We start from the raw sequence: 23,891 nt of genomic DNA, 5'->3' as shown, positions 1-23,891 counted from the left end.
AAATATGAAAATATAAATTGAATATATGTGTTTCCTTACATAGAAATGCCAAATGGACCTCTTGATGGACAGAAACCATGATATACTCGCAAAGGGATGTGAATGGCAAAATATCAAGATCGATCCAATCACTCATGTATTAAATTCACTATTGGATGTACGTAAAAGTGCATTAATTATAAGTATATTTTTAAGGACCTGACATATTACCAAAGTTCGAAGGGAATGCCTAAGCATTCAAACCAGACCTCCGAAGGATCTCCCTAATAGAGAGATCACACTATGGTACTAATGTCAATATGGTCATTATGTCCCTTTGGCGAGGTGGTATCCAAAATATACTTCATATGTGGTGCCATTTGAATATGATGTAAATTTGTTTGTTTTTACCAAGTGTCTTGTTATTACGTTAATGCACTAGGTGTGCACCTGTTTTCTTCTTTTTCTTTTCATAGGTATAATAAGGGAGTAGTGAACCCTTGAAACGGGCTGCAAAACACCTGGAGACATTACTTTTGGAACAGGACTGTGTTTTTTCAAAGGACTTTTAAAACAAGGTTTTTTAGTTTCAATTTTTACTAACAAGTTATTATTGAGGCATCACAATTTTTTACTCTCAGTTTTTATTAGTAATATGTTTTATTAATTATTGTTGTTGATTGCTATTATATAATTATCTTTGAATAATAGGTTCATATTTTAAATAGCTTTTTTCTCATCACCCCGTTGGGTGTATTTACAGGCTTATTCTTCTTCAGCTTTGTTTAGGATTATTAGAGGCGCTACTTCATTAATTTTTGTCTTTTTGTGCTATATTCACTTTTGAAGTCAGCAGCCATTTTATAATCCCTATAATAGTCACTTATATTGGAATATAGTGAGTTATATATATATACATTTTGTGTTCTTGTTACTATAGAATTATTGCATACAATTTATTATAGTTAGAACATCACAAGTACTAAAAATGATGCAAAGCTGTGAAGAACGCCTGGCTAGGAGGAATACATTTGCAAATATTATAGATGATGACCCCATTGAGATTCTGGAAAATAATGTTGATTTAAAGAAAAACTTTCAGGAATTGGAAAATTTAACAAAAGATGAAATGAGGAACTGGTTAGATTTGCTTTCCTTACAGAATTATTTAGATATTAAATTAGTCCCAAGGGGGTTAAGAATAACAAAAAAACAACATTTGAGGCACCGGAAGCATTTACAGCCAGTTGGAATGCTACTCTAGAGGCCTGTTCTGTTTCCCTCGTCAAGCTTTTGGTCTCTTATAGACATGAGAGGCTGGAGGTGTTGGGGAGGGAGATAGCCCAGGTACAGGAGACTATTAAACCATTTGAAGATACGGTGGAATTTAGCTCACTGGATGAAATGGTGCATAAGAGGGTAGTTACGTTTGAGAAAGAAATTATTGAAAGGAAAACTAATAAACTCAAACGTGACAAAGATGATTATGCAAATGATAGGGTAAGAAATTGGAGAAGGAAAGGGGATTATCACCAGCACCACAGATATGGTAGATCCAATTCAGGTTATAGATATGAGAATAGAGATAATAAACAACATAAAAAACCCATATCTAATGAGAAAGAGAAAAATGAGATTATTTCATTAATAAAAGAGGCAAAGTTGGATAAAAAATCAAAGGTCACTCCAATTGCTTCATCTCTAAATTGCTCTACCTCCAATCATTACTCGGTTTTGAGGGATGATTGTGAGGGTAATGGGGACACCCAGGAGCCAGGTGCAGATGTGGGAAGGGAAGGAGCAAGATCTAAGACCACTTCTAGGGGTTCTAATCATACAACCAATGTTTCACCCAATAGATCTAATAAATCCACCTCTTTTTTAGAGCAGAGAGAAAATGAGAAAAAATACCCACTTTGGGAGAAACAATCTCAACAGCAACCCCAAAGAAAACGAGATTCAGGGGAGTCAGAGGAGGAGCAAAGAAGCAAGGACAGAAAAAGATGAACATGATGGAGGATACACCACAAAACGATGGTATCTATAACCTCTCATCACATACACTAACTTCACATCACTTATCTTTATTAGCAAAAGGATTATCTTATGCACCTACCAGTCTGCCAAATAGATTTGACCTGTTCGTGGACTTGAACAGATACATTCGAAAACTAACACTCATGCGGCATTACTCTCTTAAAGGGGAGCAAGTAATCAATCTAGATCTCAATATGCAGGAGATAGAATGTATCAATGCCCTTACCTCCTTTTTGGTGGAATCAGATAATGTTGGAAATACATCTAATAGTTCATTTAATTCCCACACAACATCTACTTTGATGGATCCTCTATTAAAAAGGACAGCAGTTGAAAACTATACATTTAATGAAAATTCCTTGCTAGACCTAACACTACATGAAGAAGAGGTTGATATGTTGATAGATCATAGCTCAGATTCAACTACAATTGATCCTGAAAATTTATTAAAATATAGATCTTCCCCATTTGTCCCAAAATCAGTTTACTTTCCGTATCAATCAAAAGGAAATTTCATTGATACGTTCTATACAGTAGTTCTCAGGGACCTTGAGCAGTTGTGTCTTAATAATGTGGAACTAAAACAGAAAAACTTGACTAAAGAAGAAAATCTAGCATTGATAAATATTAAAAACAATAATGAGTTAATTGTTCGTCAGGCAGATAAAGGTGGGGCAATTGTCCTACAGGACAGTGCAGATTATTTAACTGAAGCATACCGTCTTCTGCACGACTCCATTTCTTATGAGACTCTTAATGAGGACCCATCTGAGAGTTATCAGTTGGAGTTTCGGAATCTCCTCCAAGATGCATTCACTAAAGGAATCATTTCTAAATTAGAACACAAGTTTTTATATATAAAACACCCTAGAACACCTATATTTTATCACATTCCTAAATTGCACAAAGACACCTTTAATCCACCAGGGAGGCCAATAATATCGGGTGTGGGGTCGATGACGTCGAATGTGTCCCAATATGTTGACTACTACTTACAACCATATGTCAATAAATTACGTTCACACATACGGGACACGTTGTACGTTATCGATTCCACCTCCAATATTATATGGAAGGATACCTTTCACTGGGTAACGTGTGATGTTTCTTCACTTTACACATGTATAGATCACTTAAAAGGTATCCAGGCAATCAATCACTATTTAGAGTTAGATAAAGAACTACACTCTTCACAAAGGATCTTTCTTCTAGCATGCATCAAATTTATTTAAAATCACAATTATTTTCTATTTGAAGACACTTTTTACTTACAAATCTGTGGGACGGCTATGGGGGCCAGATTTGCCCCCAGTTATGCCAATCTCTACATGGGAAAGTGGGAGAATACCCATGTGTGGGAGAACGCCCGACTGGGGGGTGGTCTGGTCTTCTATGGTCGTTTCATAGATGATATTCTTATGATTTGGGATGGTGAGAGGGAAATCCTGGAGGAGATTCTCACATCCTTCAACGATAACCAGATGGGTCTGAAGTTCACTTGTCATATACATCCAGACACCATTATCTTTTTGGACTTAGAGCTTTTTATAGGGATTGAAAAACAAATCCAGACAAAAACACACTTTAAATCTGTCTCAACGAACAGTTACTTACAATATGGTAGCAACCACTATAAAAAATGGTTAGACAATGTACCTAAAAGTCAGTTTCACAGGATTAGGCACAACTGCTCATTGGACACTGATTTCTCAATACAGGGCAAATATCTGTCAGAAAATTTTCAAGAGAAAGGTTATGATATGACTATAGTGAACCAAGCATTTGTAGATGCCAGTCTTTTAGATCGAGACAAACTATTAGAAAGATCTAAAGTGAAATCAAATAAAATGTATAAACCAAGAAATGAGGAAAAAAAGGGGGCATCTACACCAAAGTTCATTACACAATACAATCAATCTGCACATCAAATCAGAAATGTTCTGAATAGTCATTGGAACATTCTGTGTAATGATCCTGTAATTGGTCATTCACTGCCAAAATATGCTCCTGTGATTTTTAGGAAAGCACTGATAGCTCCAAGTAAGTTAAAAACTAAAACAAATAGGATATCCAATTCGATCAAAGAAGTAGGGAATTTTGGGTGCGGAAGGGGCAGGTGTCTCACTTGTAGACACTTGGTAAAAACAAACAAATTTACATCATATTCAAATGGCACCACATATGAAGTAACAGACTATATTAACTGTCTAACTGAATACGTTGTATATCTTATTTCATGTGAGTGCGGCCTGCAATATATTGGCCGCACATCGAGGGCTCTGAGTACACGGTTCTTGGAGCATCGAAGAAATGTTATTCATGGGTGCCAAACACACAGCCTCTCCCGCCACTTTTGTAATAAACACCTAAAAAATCAAAAATCCCTATCAGTTATGGGCATTGAGTACATTCCCTCCTCGTATAGGGGGGGAGATCACTTCCAAAGTCTCTGTATGAGGGAGACATATTGGATGTATATTTTGGATACCACCTGCCCAAAGGGACATAATGACCATATTGACATTAGTACCATAGTGTGATCTCTCTATTAGGGAGATCCTTCGGAGGTCTGGTTTGAATGCTTAGGCATTCCCTTCGAACTTTGGTCATATGTCAGGTCCTTAAAAATATACTTATAATTAATGCACTTTTACGTACATCCAATAGTGAATTCAATACATGAGTGATTGGATCGATATTGATATTTTGCCATTCACATCCCGTTGCAAGTATATCATGGTTTCTGTCCATCAGGAGGTCCATTTGGCATTTCTATGTAAGGAAACACATATATTCAATTTATATTTTCATATTTAATTTTTATACATATTTTTTGATTTTTATATCACAACATTATCACAAACACTGAATTTATACTATAATGGAGGATTCTTTACTGCATTCACACATATGTAAATTATATTTTTGCAATACACACTAAGATTTAATACCACATAATATTAAATAGATATGTTGATTACATTCCAGCTTAATACGATATATGTATGTACCACATTGATTCTTCCTGTCCTTGCTTCAATTCAATCTGTTGCTGCTCCTCTGACTCCACATGGAATCTACATGCTTAACATCCACATTACATGTGACATTGGGTAGGTTTGATATAATCACCTTGTGGTTTAATAGATCTGAACCAACTAGGTAACTAATTGATATGGGGTTAAATAAATTATAACTAAGATATATTTGATTTACAAGTTATAAGATCAATATATATATTTTTTCCAGTCTCCTGAAGTATTGGGTAATATGGACAACAATAATTTAAGTTGTCTATGTTATAATTTTGCTATTATATTGATTTCTCATAGTTAATTAATTTATAATTGTTTTACACTATCATGCATAATCCTTCAAAATTTTTTATCCAATTTTATCCAATTGTACCCTGTCTGAATATGATTACATTATTTAATTTCTCTTAAAGCTAGTTTGATGACAGTGGGTTAATTGACTTGTGCACAATCAATCATTATTACTAATTCCTGAGCCCTTAATGGGCTACATATTTTTGTGTCCTGATTATTATGACTTACTTTCAGATGTTTCAATGGGGTCCTTATAAATTATAACTCTATTTGTATTGATAATGCATGTATGTTGCTAATTCTAGCTAATTGATTAATCAGTGTATGCAAATTGCCTTCCTATAAATATTGTGAGTGGGCACCCAATGGGTGCCCCTGATGAAGTCATCATCGATGACGAAACGCGTAGGGCGTGGTTTGTGAGAAGCCGTCACGTGCCCATGTCCTTTTGTTGCTGCTGGTGCTAGAATTTTGGTTCCTGCTCCCCCGTGTTGGATTACTGGCACAGAGAAACTGGTGTGGCTATTGCTGGTTTCCGGAGGGACTTCCTGTGCAGAAGCGCCGAATTGGAGAGACGTCACTTCCGGTATCTGACTGCATGGATGAGAGATGCGAGCGGACGCCATTACCCTGATCGGACGGCACTTCTGGCACATGAGAGCCAATCTCATATCTGCTATTTTAATCAGTACTTTTGTGAGTGGGCATTTGTTGATTTTAATGTTCTATAAACACTTGTTATTACGTTAATGCACTAGGTGTGCACCTGTTTTCTTCTTTTTCTTTTCATAATACATACTATGTTCACTTATGTAACTATGTATTTGTAACCATGTATTATTTGTCTTAACACTATGCCCAGGACATACTTGAAAACGAGAGGTAACTCTCAATGTATTACTTCCTGGTAAAACATTTTATAAATAAATAAATGTCTGGTTTATTCAAATTACTATACTCCATACATTTTTTGGTCACAGGATCTTCTTGTGACAGGGCTGCTTGCACTTTTGTAGAAGTTAAATGCATGTTTGCTTTCTGGCATCAAGTGCACCACTTTATCTTTCTTTCATTCTGTTTCTGTCTTTTTTTGCTGGGCCCAGCAATCTTTTTTTTGTTTCCTTTATCTGAAACTTTACTAACCGTTAATGTGGTGTCCTGAGGTCAGTCAGTACAATACAGGTCTGGTTGGAGTTAAACACAGTTTGATGTTACACAGCCATGGGCTGTCTCTGTTATAAAGGAAAAGGGCGTTTCCTTCCTGGATACCATTCAGGGTGGATTATACCATGGTATGGAGGGGGGGGGGGGGAATTAAAGTAAGTGATACTGAATGTCATTTATTTTGCAGAGTAAAGACATGCATGGGATGTTTGTAAAAGGTACTGTTTTGGGGCTTGCTATAGAAAATTGTATGTTGTGTGAAGTGTATTATGTTTTGCAAATTGTGTAAGTTTTGGGGAGACAACTCCCCTGTGTGGTTTACTTCATTTGGTTGTGTCCTAATTAACCAGTAATAAAAGGGAGGGAGTTTCTTTCCCTGGGGCCTGCTGCACTCCTTGTTGCTGCTATGTGATATGAGGTTGTCTCTTGCTGCACTCCTTATTGCTGCTATGCGATATGAGGATGTCTGTGGAACTTCAGTGAAAGGATGCAAACTTTCTAATGCAGATATTGCTGGCTACTCTGTGGCTGGAGACATCACGCTGGGAAAACTGGTTGTTGTACACCTGTATGTGGAATCCCTAATAAAAAGAAGGTTCAGAGAACAGCAAAAGCCTCTTTCATTCTTCTCAGGGTTTGATGCTGCTGCTTCTTTAAATAAAGGCTGGGATGCAACCTTTCACATATGGTGGCAGCGGTGGGATAATTGATGCTGTACCCAACATCAAAACCCTATGGTCGACGATGAAAAGGACCCAAAGGAAAGTAGCAGCTCACCCTAACAGACGTAGATATCCAGGTATCCTGACCAGACAAGGGCTGATCGAGCAGAAGAAATTGGTGCCGTGCGTGGAGGTAATGATGGAGGATGACGAGGAATTGGAGGCCACTGAGGACACTGGGGACGTTGGAACCAAGCCCAAGACCCATACAATAGAAGCAGTTAAGACTGGAGCGAAAGGAAAGGAGGACCTTCTGAAGTGGCTGGTGGTCCAACAGGCAGAACAAGAGCAACGGCGACAGGAGATGGAAGAGAGACGGCAGAGGGAACTAGAGAACCGCCATGAGGAACAGGAGCGGCGATGGGCCAAACTAGTAGAGCAACAGGAGAGACGGATGGATGAAATGCAGCAGCGACAGATGCAGCAGATGACGGACTTGATGAAGCTCCTTCAAGCAGGAACCATAACACCGGCACCTGAGCCAATCATCCTGAAAGAGATCCGCTTAAATAAACTGAGCCCTGAGGATGACATTGAAGCTTTTCTCGTCATGTTTGAGAAGGTGGCCAGAGCCAGTCAGTGGCCAAGATCACAATGGGTAATCAGGCTAGTGCCCACAATGACCGGGAAGGCTCAGATGGCCTACAGTGCTCTAAGTCCAGGGGATGCCGAAGACTACGAGATGGTGAAGGAGGCCATTTACAGGCGATATAACATCAACCCGGAGACGTTCAGGCAAAGATTCCGCAACCCTGCTATAATCATTCAGAAGGACCGCGGGAGACTTATGCCAAATTGATGGACCTTATGAATAAGTGGATTAAGCCACACCGAGAAGGCAAAAGAGGACCTTTTGGAGCTATTTGTTCTTGAGCAGTTCCTGGAGATTCTGCCACCAGGTGCGCGACTGTGGGTGTAGGAACATCGACCCAAAACTGGGGATAAAGCTATAGACCTGGCTGAGGACTATTTGGCGGCTCATCAGGAACGTGAGAGAAGACCAGTGGTAAGATCTCCCCCCTCATCACATACACCATTATGGGAATCTTAATTTAGACAGGGGGCAGGTCGGAGCTCACATATACAGGATACACGAATATGCTATCTCTGTAAGAAACCAGGACACATAGCCAGATATTGCCGACAAAGGAAGAATGGGCCAAGTACTATGATCACCAATGCTGGTGGATTCATTAAGGAAGTGACCATTGGAGGGAAAATGGTGAAGGCCCTCATAGACACTGGGAGTGAAAGTACTTTGGTAAAGAAAGGACATTTTTCCAAAGGGATACCAGTGGGCTCTCTGGACATACAATGTGTCCATGGACATTATAAGCGATGTCCAATCATTCCGCTGCCTATCACCATGGGTACCGTTACACATGTAGTACAGGCAGGGGTAGTAGAAAATATGCCCTACATGGTGATTCTGGGGCGGGACTTTCCAGGTCTGTTAGGACTATTGACACACTGTTCAGCAGTTACCACAAGGGCCCAAGCGAAGAAGCAGGCTGAAAAGGAGAAGGACATGTCCTTGAGGACTTCTTTGGAGGGGCTTTTTCCTTTTCACCCAGAGATCTTTGGTGAAGAAGGGAGAGACAGGAAATCCCGTAGGCAAAAAAGAAAGGACAAAGCACCCGGTCCTAGAGTATTTGGGGTGCAGGACTTGGACGAGGTCAATAATGTTTGGGGCAAGGATATTGGAGAGGCGCAACAGCAGGACAGCTCACTAAACCCTTTTATTTCAGCAGGTGCTTTCCCAGACTGAAGAGATGAGCGAGTTTAGGCCTATACCATCATGTGTATTACGGCAGGGTGTATTAACCAGGGTCCGCAAGGATCCTCAGTCTTCTTTGCAGGTAGAGCAGGTCATGGTGCCAAAAGTATTTCGGAAGGAGATTCTTCGGTTGGCACATGATGTTCCCATGGGGGGTCATATGGGCAGAGACAAGACCTTATGTAGAATATGAATGCATTTATTTTGGCCTAATGTACATAAAGATGTGGGAGAATATTGTGCTTCTTGTCCTATATGCCAACAGGTGGCCCCAGTAAACATCATGGATCGGGGGAAATTGATCCCTATACCGGTAATTGGGGAAGCTTTTGACCGGGTGGCCATGGATGTAGTGGGTCCTTTACAAAAAAGTTCTAAAGGTAATCAGTATATACTGGTACTATGTGAATACGCCACCAGGTATTCAGAAGCAATTCCCTTGCCCAGTGTTACTGCTAAGAATGTAGCGAATGCTCTTATTCAAGTATTTGCAAGGGTAGGAATCCCTCGTGAGATTCTCACGGATCAGGTGTGTGTGTGTGTTGTGTCAAATATTATGTCAAATTTAATGAAAGAGGTGTATCAGTTGTTGGGAATCCAGACCCTACGTACATCCCCATATCATCCCCAAACTGATGGTTTAGTAGAGAAGCTAAACGGGACACTAAAAAGGATGATTAGAAAGGTGGTAGGTGAGCAGCCTAACAAATGGGACCAGTGGTTGCCTTATTTATTGTTTTCATACAGGGAAGTACCACAAGCCTCAACAGGATTTTCCCCGTTTGAGCTACTTTATGGAAGGCAACCCCGGGGTATGCTAGCATTAATCAAAGATTCCTGGGTGCAGCGGGATCCTTTGAGCGATAATGTAGTAGGATATATTACCCAGATGAGGGAAAGGATTATCTGGTTGCAGGATCTGGCTAATGAAAATTTGAGGGAGGCTAAACAACACCAGAAAATGTGGTATGACAAAAAGTCCAGAGATAGGGTATTCCTTCCTGGGGATAAAGTGCTCCTCTTGTTGCCTGATAGAGAGAATAAACTGGTAGCTAGATGGCAAGGTCCATATACCCTTGTGGAAAGAAAGGGGGCTGTGAACTACCAAGTAAGAATACCAGGAAGAAGGGACCAGTCTATATACCATGTTAATTTGCTAAAAGGTTGGAAAGAGAGAGAAAAATTGTCTTTGATGGTCCTGAGAGAGTGTGAACCTGATATGGCAGGTGAGGCATATCAGAGATTGCAGTTGGAAAGTAAGGAAGATGCAGTAACGTCTGGGGAGGCACTTTCAACAAAGCAAAGGGATATGTTAGAGAAACTAGTTACTCGGTATGCACATGTATTTACGAAAAGGCCAGGACGCACTACACAAGCAGTTCATAGGATAGAGACTGGGGATGCAAGACCTATCCATACCCGTGCCTATCGTATCCCTGAGAGGCAGAAAAAAATAGTGGAAGAGGAAGTGCACCAAATGTTGGAAATGGGGGTTATTGAGGTATCCACCTCAGAATGGTGTTCCCCAATAGTGTTGGTACCTAAAGAAGATGGAACAGTACGATTCTGTGTAGATTTTCGAAAGTTAAATGAGGTAGCCCGTTTTGATGCCTACCCTATAACCCGCATTGATGAGCTTTTGGATCTAGTGGGTAAAGCACATTATATCAGCACGTTGGACCTTACAAAAGGCTATTGGCAAAAATCCTGTGGAAGAGTCAGATAGGCCCAAGACAGCATTTGCCACCAACAAGGGGCTCTATCAATTTGTAACCATGCCCTTCGGTTTGCATTGAACCAGTGTTGAAAAGTCCAGACTTCAAGTTACCATTTATTGTAAATTGTGATGCATCAGAGGTGGGGCTAGGGGCAGTACTTAGCCAGGAAGTTGAAGGTGTGGAACACCCTGTTTTGTATATAAGCCGTAAGCTATATCCAAGGGAAACCAGATATGCCACGGTTGAGAAGGAATGTCTGGCAATTAAGTGGACATTGGAAGTGTTGAGATGTTACCTGTTGGGGTAGCAATTTTCACTAGTCACCGATCTTCATGCACTTACGTGGCTAAACAATATGCAATGTAAAAACGCCCGGGTTACCCGATGGTATCTAGCCCTGCAACCATTTAAATTTACGGTATCATACTGACCTGGAAGTCAGCATCATAATGCAGATCATTTTATCCCGATATGGGGCTGAAATAACTAGGAAGGAAGGTGCTGAGAAATAGCAAGATTGATGTTCAGGAACTTTAGTATAATTAGATTTGATAGCAGTAAATGTGATTTTGTCTCATATAGGGCCTGGACATGGAACCTCTAGAGTGGGAGGGCAGAGGTTCACTATTTCCCAGTATAGGAGAGTAAAATTGCAGCACCCCTGTCTCTTACAAAAGTATGTTGGAGAAAAATCCTGACTGTTTTCCTCTTAAAGTGGGGGATATGTGACAGGGCTGCTTGCACTTTTGTAGAAGTTAAATACATGTTTGCTTTCTGGCATCAAGTGCACCACTTTATCTTTCTTTCATTCTGTTTCTGTCTTTTTTTGCTGGGCCCAGCGATTTTTTTTTTGTTTCCTTTATCTGAAACTTTACTAACCTTTAATGCGGTGTCCTGAGATCAGTCAGTACAATACAGGTCTGGTTGGAGTTAAACACAGTTTGATGTTACACAGCCATGGTCAGTCTCTGTTAAAAAGGAAAAGGGCGTTTCCTTCCTGCATACCATTCAGGGTGGATTATACCATGGTATGGAGGGGGGGGGAATTAAAGTAAGTGATACTGAATGTCATTTATTTTGCAGAGTAAAGACATGCATGGGATGTTTGTAAAAGGTACTGTTTTGGGGCTTGCTATAGAAAATTGTATGTTGTGTGAAGTGTATTATGTTTGCAAATTGTGTAAGTTTTGGGGGACAACTGCCTGTGTGATTTACTTCATTTGGTTGTGTCCTAATTAGCCAGTAATAAAAGGGAGGGAGTTTCTTTCCCTGGGGCCTGCTGCACTCCTTGTTGCTGCTATGTGATATGAGGTTGTCTCTTGCTGCACTCCTTATTGCTGCTATGCGATATGAGGATGTCTGTGGAACTTCCGTGAAAGGATGCAAACTTTCTAATGCAGATATTGCTGGCTACTCGGTGGCTGGAGACATCCCGCTGGGAGAACTGGTTGTTGTACACCTGAATGTGGAATCCCTAATAAAAAGAAGGTTCAGAAAACAGCAAAAGCCTCTTTCATTCTTCTCAGGGTCAGATGCTGCTGCTTCTTTAAATAAAGGCTGGGACGCAACATTTCACACTTCCCTGTCAGTTTTTACAGCTGTAAACAGAATAACGCAACCAACCTTCTTGTTCTGCCCTTTATTTCATGCCTTAACTACACATGGTAAAAGGTTCCATTTTCTAGTGAGAGCACACAGTGACAGCCTGTCAAGATAGGCTTTTATCTCTTAGCAGGCATTCCAAATGCAATGGATGCAATTGATTGCACCTATGTAGTGCTAGCACCACCGCATGAAAGGGAGGAGATATTTTGCAACCTTTCGACATTATTAGTACCTTAATGTGTAGGTCTTGTGTGATGCACATATGTGCATTATGAATGTGGTAGCGGACTAGCGGGGATCCCAGAAGCATGCCATGATTTGCATATTATTCACAGTCTGCTGTGTATGAGGAGTGGGAATCAGACACTTTGATTGGTTGATGGCTAGTAGGTAAGCATATTTAATATACAGTACTTTAGTTTAACATCAACAGACCTAACCCAAAATGTGTTAACAAAAGCTTGCCCTTCTTGAAATTAAAGTGAGTGTCAGTATACCAAAAAAGCTTTACTTTATAATGTTTTCTTATTTTATATTAGATGATTCTGGCTATGGAGTAAGGTCTTGGCTTCTCATTCCGTGGCAAATCCTGTTACTGAAGCACAGCGTAGATATAATTATGCACACATATCCACACATACTGTACTGCTGCGGCAGAGTTTATTCGAGCATTTGCCCGTTCTCTGCCGCAGCAGTAGCCTGGCGCGCGCCCGAGAGTGACGGGCGCGCGCCGAAGCAGCGGAAGAGCGCCCTCCGATCGGGGCGCTCTCCCTACCGCTGCCGGGTCCGCCGGGTCCCCCGGAACCCCCTGCCGCTGTCCCGCGATCGCGGGACACCAGGGCTCCCTCGGGGAGCCCCTGGACGCGCGTGCAGGGGGCGCACGCTCCCGAAGACGCGTGACCGCGCGTCTATGACGCGCGGCACGCCGAGGGGCAGCCACTAGCAAGCCGGGAGATTTCCCGGCTTGCGGTACCGACCACACTCGAATAAAGTGTGTCGGTACTGTAATTGAGTGAACATTTGAAGTGTTAAAAAGTCGTTTCATGTGTCTGGATACAGTAAGTCAGGTGGTGTGCTACAGTATTCCCCTTGTAAAGTTGCTGACATTGTGTTGGATTTTATGTTTTACACAATATACTGTAGCCCATTCGCAATAAACTTTCAGTGGACATAGCTGATGATAGAGGATGATCCTCCTGTAGAGGCAGCTCCAGTACAGGATGCTACAGCGAGTGGGAGCCATGTGCGGGATCACGTTTTCCAAGTATATTTTTCTTGTAAGTATGTTTGTAATTTATTATGTTTAAAAAAGACATTAGGATCTACTTTATCACTTCTTGGAGTTGGACAGCCATGTCAGGGGCAAACATACTGTTTGCTCTACAAAGGTTATAATGTTGTTGTTTACCTGTTTTACTTGTTTCTTCCAGGGGAGACAATGACTCAAAAAGATATTGAGACTGACACAGTCATAGGACCTCATTCTAGTAGCTTCAGTAATAAACTCATCGAGGATTTTGAGCAGTTATTGCAATATTTGCACGGTTGCTATTCAGAAAGCCTCGATGATTTGGCAAACTTGTACGGGGACTGCATTTTCTAGCGAGTACTCGCTCCTGGCCAAAATCACTCATTGAGGCTCTGGAATAGCGAGTTTCTTGAAGAACTCATCTCGCCAGCCCTAGGGTGGCGGGGTGGGATCTGAGAGCAGGAATTAGAAAAAAAATGCATTTTTCCTGCATCAGATTGAAACCGGAAGTCTCCGGAGCTGATATGCATTAATACCAGCTCCAGAGACATGCAGCTTCTATCCAATGTAATAAAAATACATTTACAGGCAGCTTCTTTACCTTAGCAGCTAAACACTAAGGCAATGAAGGGGTTAACTACCTGTGCCCAGTTTATTGTGGGTAGCAGGGGAGGGTGAAGATGGAATTTAGCCCATGGGGGTGTTTAGGCCTTTCGAGGGGGGGGGGGGTTTGAGGGAGGAGTTAACCCCTTTATTACCTTAGCGATAATACTACTACTAAGGTAATTAATGGGTTAACCCCTCCCGCTACCCACCCGGTAGGTATTAACACCCACCATGGGCCAAATACCACCTTCACCTACCCAGCTACCCACAATAAACATAAAAAAACACAATACTAGCCAAAACACCCATTCATTGCCAGTGTGGTTACCTATGCCATCAATGGGATCAAAGATAACCCCAATGGCAAGGAATGGACACCCCCTCTACACCCAAAACCCATTACATTACAGTACAGTAATGGGCAAAATTACTAGGAAGCTGAGGATCATTGCGTCGCGGATCGAGAGTTTCCAGATGCATCGGGAATCGGAGGGTGAAGACATCTAAAGATAAGAAAAACATTGAATGCACGTAAATTTAATTTTTTAGGTATTTTGATTGTATTTTTAAATTTTAAATTTTTTGCTTGCCCATTGACTGCCAATGTATTTATCTATGACATTTAGGGCTATAGATAAATACAATAACAAGCAATGCATTGTTTTGAAAATGCTTTCTATTTCATTAATATATATTTTTGTTGATTGCTTTAATTCTTCTGTATTTTTTTTATTGTTTTTTTGTTATTCTTGTTTATTTTGTGTGATACAGTAGTTTTTTTTAATTTTGGCTTATTTTTGGTGTTTGCTTTATTTAATTCTTGTTTTTTGGTGTTTGCTTTGTTTAATTCTTGGTTTTTTGGTGTTTGCTTTATTTAATTCTGGTTTATTTTTGGTGATTGATTTTTTTATTCTGGTGAATGCTTTTTTTTTTTTTAATTGCATATTGACTGGCATAGAGGCTAAGCATGCCCATATTATATGAGTGTTTTGGACCTCAGTGCCAATCAATGGGTAGAGGGTGGGTGTAGTTTCCCTTGGGAGGGTGGTTAGGCCACCCAGGTAGATAGCAAAGGAGGGGGTCAACCTCTTAATTACTATAGTGGTTACTAATCGCTAAGGTGATTAAGGGGTATGGGGTCATTAGTTTGTGTTTTTTATTAAAATGTTCCTGCCAATGGAGGACAAGGATGGGGAGGAAGATAAGGATGGCCTTCATCCTGGCCGGGTAAGTAGAAGTTTTATTTACTTTATGCTTGCTGGATAATGTTTTATTTTGATTGGGCAAATGAGCTATTATCCATATCTGGATAATAGTAATTTTGCACATTACTGTAATGTTTGTGTTGGGGGTGCGGGGTTGTTTTGTTTTTTAATGTTAATTGGGGGTTGAGGGATTGGGTGAAGTGGGTAAGTGCCCACATGTTGTGTGGTTAGGACTCTCGGGTGGGTAGCTAGAGTCGCCGCTCGGGATCACAATCCTATTGTAGCCCCTGCTGGCTGATGCATCACAGTGGGAAGTGAGCCTGGCAGCGAGAAGGGACTGGGGCAGACTAGGGAGGAAGTAAGGTGCTGGTAAGTGGTGTGCACACGGTCGCACGCACCACCGGATGCAGCGGGACCCAAGCCTAAGTTGCATGTTCAGTTGGAGGAGAGTGGACATTAGTTTCCTGTGTGCTTTGTTGCTGCTCCCTATCTCCCTGACTGCTCCTCCTTTCACATGTTCCTGGCCTGACATCTGTATCAGCCCTTCTAATATCCTCCCCACCACTCCTCCGCTCATCAACACTCCTTGGCTCATCCCCACTTACCCCCTCTCCATTCGTCTGCTCTTGACTTCCCACACTCCTCCGCTCCCACACACAAGCATCACACAAAATATTTCAAATACATCCACCTTTTTATGGCCTAATGTGTAATTATTCCCTCCTAACAGCTCTGCCAGCATGTGTGAGGAAAGCATAGGTTTTTATATGTTTTGACATGAGAGTCCCGCAATATTTTGCTGCCCTTTTAGCCCCATTTCATTACTTTTGAGCCCTTTTAACATCAATTCAATATTTATCGCTACATATAACGCAATTTCCCGTGGCACATAGCACATTTTTCTTCAACTTTACAAATATTGATATATGCCTACTGATTTTTGCGCAGATTTTTGGTTTAATTGAACATGATATTAACTCACATTTAATTATATTTGATGTATCTGGGCTTTAGTGCCGTACCGCACGATAACAGGAACAATAACATTGGTTACATCGGTGCACTAAATACAGTAAAGCACTTTGACAATTGACAACTGGTAAAAATATTATTTCTATAGAATTTAAAAAAAACTAAAAAGGTTGTTTCTGGGTGAGAGATCCTTCAATAATTTAGGAATCTAATTCTCTAAACTATTCATAATGTAGGAATTTCTAATCTAAACTAAAATACACTAAATAGACCTGAATGCAAAATATGCTGAAATTCTGTTTTTAAACATTTTCTTTTACATGTGCTGATACACACTCATCCCTGTTTACTTTATTGGATCTATTTGAATTTAAAAAAAAAAGATCTTTCACTCCAGTTTCCAGAAGAAATGTCCTTTCTACTATATTCCACCTGACAGAGGATGTCTACCGGTTCCTACTTTTCTACTTTATTTTATCTATGGAGGGTGTTAATTAGAAATATGTTTGTGTATCTGTCTTGTTCTCTCTCACTCTACTCCTTTTCCTGAAACCCATCAGCTTTCATCATACCTGTAATTCCCCATTTTCAAATATCAGTTTTGAGCAAACGTTTCAGTTTTTTGGGAAGTACCAATTTTCTGACCCTCCTAAAGTACATATATTTACTATTAATATTGTACTATATAGTTTGATTCAGTTATTCCTGCATATGCATGCTTAAATCACAATACAGCTGTACAGTATGTTACATGATCTTGTTAAATGCTAAATTTTGTACATGGTGGAGATTACAAAAATAAAGTAGTAATTTCTGAAATTCACATAAATGTTATTCATTGTTTTGACTCAAAGTCTGTTATACTTATCTATAAAGCCACCCAAAGTATATCTGAAAATAAATGATGGTGCAACAAGAAGATGATTTCTTTTATTTGTATATACTGTAGATCCTTGCATATAATTTCAGTGGAAAGTAAGCACCAGACAGAGATATCCTACAGTAGCAGTTTAGCAATAAACAAATCTTTATTAGTAGAGGCAAAAATAATAAAAAGCTTCAGATATACAGGTAACAGGCAAAAACAGGCATACAAATTATGAGAACATATGGTGTTTGTTGCCTCCGATGGTATCGTTCGTTCTGACACACACTGTAGCAGTCTAGGCAACATCTATATACATAACACTTTAACTATAATGTATGTAGCTGTTTCTACCAAGCAGTACTAAGAAGAATACATATATTCATCATTGAATGTCGTTTATCTGCCATCTGGCACTGGACCCATATTTATCTTGATCTGGGATCCTCCTGCTTGTGCCACATATTGTTCCTTCTCTATCAATTTTTTTTCTTTTGCATTCCATAAAACTATTGCACATTCTCAGCTTTTTTTTACAGAATCCTATCTGAATGTATTCAATTAACCCTAAAACGGTGCCTTCAGAGAGACTGAATTTTAAACCACAAAAAATATATCTACAAGTATAGATGTATAATATATATATATACTGTATATACTGTATATATATATATTTTTTTGATACTTACAAATCCATCTACAAATCCTCTCAGTGCTTCTCAAGTTTTTCCCAGGACTCAGGGGCCTCAGCAATAAAACATCTGTTAGTTCCAAGAAACGACTACAACTTACAATGCAAATACAATTAAATAGCAAACATTACTAATGTTTCTACTAATAAAGCTATTATTGGCAATATAATTTTTTTTTAACACACTAGTGCAAGGGGCGCAAACTTTTTGTTCTGCACCACCATCCCTGCTCTCCTCCACTGCTTGCGCCCCCCCCTTACCTTGTCTCAAGTGTCAAATGACGCCACGGCGTCATTTGACTTCACGTTGCCATGGCGACGCAGTCAAATGATGCTGCGGTTCATGTAACACCACGCCATGTGACCCCAGGGCGTCATTTGATGCCACGTTTCCATGACGACGATTCGGCCGCAGCCGTCTGAGTCAAGGTAAGGGAATTTACAGAAGCCTTGCGCGGTTGATCTAGATCTGGAATGAACCCATACCATGGTATGTCAAAAGATACATTGTGAATCTGTGGCAATTTGAAATGAATTTAATCCGGGCATACACTAATGATTTAGTGTATGAACTGAATGATTTGTGCAACATATTCCTTGATATAGAAATGCCACATACCTTCTTATTGAATCCGTGCAAGTCACAATTTGTTTCTTTGTTAGGTGGAAACACACTTTAACTCTGTCTCATAGGGAGGATAATTTTGTTTGTACTTGGGTACATAGCAAAGCCCAAGAAACATGCTTTCCCAATTTAAAAATGCATTATAGCCTTAATGTCTATAGAAAAGTTGACAATACTTTGCTGTAACCATGTAGTCCAACCATCTATAGCTTCTTGTACTGTGAATCCCTCTGCGGCGTGATCTACTATTTTACTTCATTTGTTTCTGAGAAATTCAGTGTCTATCGAATTCAGTAATCCAATCCCCATACTAGCACCTCCTAATATAGTGACTGTAGTGACCCTTTTTGTTGAATGTGATTTATAAGGAGAATACCAAGTTTAACCATGTTTGTATGGACTGCACTTGAAACACAGTGCATTTATACATTAGAAAATTCAATTATTTAGACTAATTTACAGTCACTATGAAACATGAATAACTTCACTACTTAAGGAGTCTGTTGTGGAATTTAATAATACAACTTTGGAACAATTTGATAGCATGTATTACGCATTTTCATTTTTTGTCGCAGCATCAACGTATTAAAGTACTTTGCTTCAGTTTTGTGAGTATCAGTAGAGGAGTTAACAAGGAGTTACATGCACATATAATCAAATTTTGTGGCCCTTATTTAGTAAACTGTATGTTAGTGCCAATTTGGCATTATTGCATGCAAAGCAAAATTGAAGTCAATGGGGCTTTCCATGCAATAGCGCTGAATCAGTGCTTTCATAGCTTTCTGAACAAGGGCTTTGTCTCTGTGTATCATTACTTTCTCACTAGCCATAAGAAGAAAAGAGTGTAGTGCATATTTTCTTTGCTTTGTGACATCATTATGAACAGGCTGTATCTACATTCATTACTGTAATCTGCACATATATATTTCTACAATATAAATAAGGTAACACATGTTGAATACTCCACTGAATATTGGAAGTCAATATTTTAGTGAAGTATTACAACAGATACAACCAAACAATATATATATTTTGACAGTCCAACATCCATACAGTACCACTTTATAAACTTAAGTTTGAAATGATGTTCTGCTAAACATACATATAGTTGAAGAGTTGACAATTAATTGAAAGAAAAAAAAATACTGTACCTGAAGTTTCATTGGGTATCCTTGGTGGTCTTGCAGCCTTCCCATTGCTTTGGCCTGGATATGGTTCAGTTGTGCTAATCCTACCAGCATTATTCTTGTGTGTATTAATCCCTGGGTTTTGTGATGATGTGACACCTTCAGCCTGTGTTGTTGTGGAAGTGGTGGTGATAGTAGCTGTTTCCATCAAATTTGTTCTACCTTGAAAAGTGGAGGTTCTTGTGGTCTCATGAATCACAGGGAATGTGCTAGACTCTAAAAAGTCATCATCCCCTGTTGGTCCCCATAAAATGAATTCAGAAACTGTTGTGGACTGACTTTCACTGTCCAAAAAAGTTTTCAGGTTATCCCAGCTTCTTCTTTGGAGCTGTCTTTTACCCCTTTTCAGATTAGCAATTTTGAGTGTGTTTAATTCTTTTGTTAAAGGAATTGATTTTGCTCTGTTGGAGTGCTTCAATTGCACATTTCTAGAAAAAAGGCTGTTTATGTGGTCTTTATGATATATATTTAAATGTTGTGGATCCACTTGCAAAACAGGATGTTGTTCATAATTTGTAAACTGATTCCAAAAATGGTTTAGATTTCTCAGCTTCTGTTTATCTTTTTGGCTCCACAAAGCAGCGTGATGTAATCTATGTTGTAGTGAAGGTCTCTGTAGATATTTGTACCCTCTGCCCGGGGATTCAGATTCACAAGTAATAAAATCCATGGCTAGTTGAAACATGGCTATTAAAATCCAAACATGGCTTCCTAATGGATGGCCTGACCTGCAGAAAGACATTTAATATATGTTTGAGAAAATACATTTGCAAAAGGGAAACATGCACATAAGATTACACTTTTTAAAAGTTTGATTGGAGTTTTTCAAAAGACAGATATAATCCATAATTAAGTCAACATATACTAGTATAACTAAGAATATTAAAGATTCCATAAGATTCAGTGGAAACACAGTACAGTGCATTGTGATACTATATCAAAGCAGAAAAAAAATGATTACATCTATATATATATATATATATTTTTCCCCTGGCAACAGGCGACCCGTTTAGAATGATTATTTAACTGTATACATTTTTTTCTGTTTACAAGTCAGACAAATTCTACATGTTTTTAAAGCATTTTTTGCACTTTAATGTTAAGTAAGCACACTTGTTTTATTGCATGTAAATTGTTATCACTTTAAAATATTTTTCTGAATTTGCTGCAATATATTAACCATAGAGGTTGTCTATACCGTTAAGTGTTTAACACCACTTCCTATGGCAATCATTTTCTACTTTGGTAAATCCCTAGCAAATCCCTTATGTTTATCTACAAAGTATATCATTGAATCAAAACTGTGAAATCAGTTGACTCAAACTAAAGACAAACACACTTTCAATTGGGGTTTTGTCAAAATAGCTAGAATTAACGTATAACCAATATATAGTTTCAGTTGTATCATGTTAGTCCATATGTCCCATCTTAGAAGTTGAGCTACAATTTAACCATTGCATTGACAATTGTAAAAAGCTATTATTATGAAAACATCCCAATGAGTATACCATTTTGGTCACAATGGTTATAGAAACAAAAAGTATTAAAACTTGGAAAATGACTATAGCATAAGTTATTTTCCTAACAATATTTTACATCACTAGATTAACATTTGAAGGTAAAGAACTATCAGCCTAAAAATAATATTATATTTCAAATAACTAATAATATGCTCTATAATATACCTGCCAACTGATAGTAATGGCAGATTTCTGGATTTATCCACTACCTTTCACCCACCCACCACTGTCTCCTAACTTGTGTTAGTTCAGCCAGTAGCTATAACTATAATATTCCCCACATTTAATTACTAAATTATGTTAAAAGGTTGTTTGAAGAAGAACTCTGCAGGAAGAGGTAGGAGGTTGCGAAGGGAGAACGCTAGTCAGAGAAGACCGGGAAGGGGAAGAAGTAGGAGCTCAGTGTGTAGAGAGGCAAGTAGCCTCTACACTAGGCCCGCATACCCCAGGCCCAGATAGGACCTGAGTCCCCAGTCAAGTCTAGGTAATATGGGAGAGGCCCTAGAATAGGAACCTGTCACGTTAGTGTGTGGAACTAGGGACACAGAGACTGTCACAGCTGCATTCCAGAGGTTTGGGTCCAGACCTCTCCAGGAACACCAGTGCACCAACTATAACATTGTCCATATTAGTGGCTGCGCAGTCACACACATACATTCACCTTGGGGGTTTATGGTGTGGGGTGTTGGACACGGTGTGGGAACATGGTGAAGGGTCGCGTCCTGCGAGACGCGTTAGTTATTGTGTCTCATTGAAGAGTTACATTTATAGAGATGATATATGCATGGTTATGGTTACCGCTAGTAAAGCTACTGTTTCTTTTACATGCTGTGTGAGTAGTACTATATTATTGTCCTGTGAGGGACAACTCCCACTCGGCTGGGAGCCATCGTAGGTGGAGGTGCTGCACCTGGTAAGAGATTACCCCTACATATATATATTGCCCCAGGCTCTCCGTGGCAGAGGCTTGGGCCCTGCGAGCCAACAGGTTAGACAGCATTGGTGGTATACTGTATTCAGAAGGAAACAGGGCTCCATAAGTATCTCAATAATAACATCCTAGACATACAGTTATGAACCTATTAAAGCTTTCTACATGTTACAGTACATTGCATTTTTTTTCTATATTTTTCAAGTTGATACCTTGGGCTACAATATGTTCAAGGTATGAAGTGGCTGTTTGTGGCATAGTACCTTATTGAATAAGGACCCTAGAATGTTGATACACAAAATTCTGAAAAACTTTGATGAATATATTAGCAAATTTTGCTAAAATTTGTGAATCAAAAATTTAATCTTCTTCAACATGTTCTTAATGAGCAAAGTTCTTCAAAAATGAACAAGAACATTTGCAAAACGATCTCGAACAGATTTGCACACCTCCATTTTTAAGGATAATAATACTGTATAAAATCCCAAGCTTTGTTTTACCTTGGATTTCTTTTTAATTATATACTGTACTGTAGTAAAAAATCCACTGTCATTTTGGCCTTCAATCAAAGAGATCTGAATATGAATAAAGAACATGCAGAAAAATTCATTTTGGTCAACATGTGTGGGGCATTAACTCAACACCCAAGTAATATTGTTAATCTACTGTAGCACTGTGGGATGAACACTACGGTTTTATTTACAGTTTTCCAATTTAACGTTCTCTTAGTTTTATGTTTACGTTCAGTTTCTAATCTTTAGAGGGGTATTTACTAAGCTGCAGTGATGTCTGTCTTGATGATATCTCCTAACCTGAAAGGAAAGGGGAAAAAAAAACTGGGGCTCCAAAAATATGGGATTAACTTCCAAATGAAAGAAAAACTGGAGTATAGTTTATCCAGTATACTTTCTATGAGAAAAGGTGATGTGGTGCTCAAGCATGAAATCCCATCAGGTATGATGTAAGAGGTACAATTCTGGGACATAAATACTGTTTCAAACCTTAAAAAAGGGCTCCAGTTACCCTGAAGGCAGGGGTAGATGCACAAAGACACCCTCCCCTAACCTCATTGGGCTGGCCCCAGGTATGTACTCACGAATGATTGTCACCAGAGATCCTCTCAGTCTGCGTGCTGTTGCCAATAGGGAAAAATCCAGTGCAGTGTTAGTTGGTGCAACGCACAGCAAGAAGGGTGATAGCAGGTCTGGCAAAAAGTTTCTTTATTAAAGGGACATAAAAACGGAAGGCTGCAACCTTCTACGTGTTTCGTGCAGTCAAATTGCACTTTATCAAGAAGTGAGTTAACATAGTATACACCACACTATATATAGGGGAACAGTCTGCCGATTTGGCGCCAAAATCGCTAATTGGTAATCTCGTATTAATTGCAAATATTTCATAAAGCTGTGCAAGTGCCATACAAAGCGGCTAATTACCTGCTCACATCATGAGAAATCCGCCTCCAAACACACCTGCTCGGTGACACGCACCGCAGGGCAATGGAGGACCAAATCTCGCGAGATGCGCCTCAAGCTAGCCACGTTTGTCCGCGCATGCGCAGATTGTAATTTATCAAAAAACTGACCCAAATCCCGCGGGAAGGAACTATCAAGGTCCTACATACTCGCGCATGTGCATACTGGCTCTATGTGATCGTGGATGTATAATGACTGATAAGTTAGTCTAACAACCCACAATAACGGGGATAT

The 23,891-nt window shown here is 39.5% G+C and overlaps 1 protein-coding gene across 7 annotated transcripts in view; it reads right to left on the bottom strand.

The window, feature by feature from the left end:
- AJAP1 (adherens junctions associated protein 1) overlaps positions 1-23,891 on the bottom strand; it is a 434,689-nt gene that overhangs the window by 216,674 nt on the left and 194,124 nt on the right. For all 7 annotated transcript variants that reach the window (XM_075604936.1, XM_075604941.1, XM_075604940.1 and 4 more), the window contains one exon: positions 19,696-20,459. In XM_075604936.1, coding sequence (XP_075461051.1) covers positions 19,696-20,459 — 764 coding nt within the window. The remainder of the gene's footprint in view (positions 1-19,695; positions 20,460-23,891) is intronic.

Source organism: Ascaphus truei, chromosome 6, assembly GCF_040206685.1.
Source record: "Ascaphus truei isolate aAscTru1 chromosome 6, aAscTru1.hap1, whole genome shotgun sequence".
NCBI lineage: Eukaryota > Metazoa > Chordata > Amphibia > Anura > Ascaphidae > Ascaphus > Ascaphus truei.
Note: the sequence above shows the minus strand (reverse complement) of the source record. Positions and strands in the feature narration are given on the sequence as shown.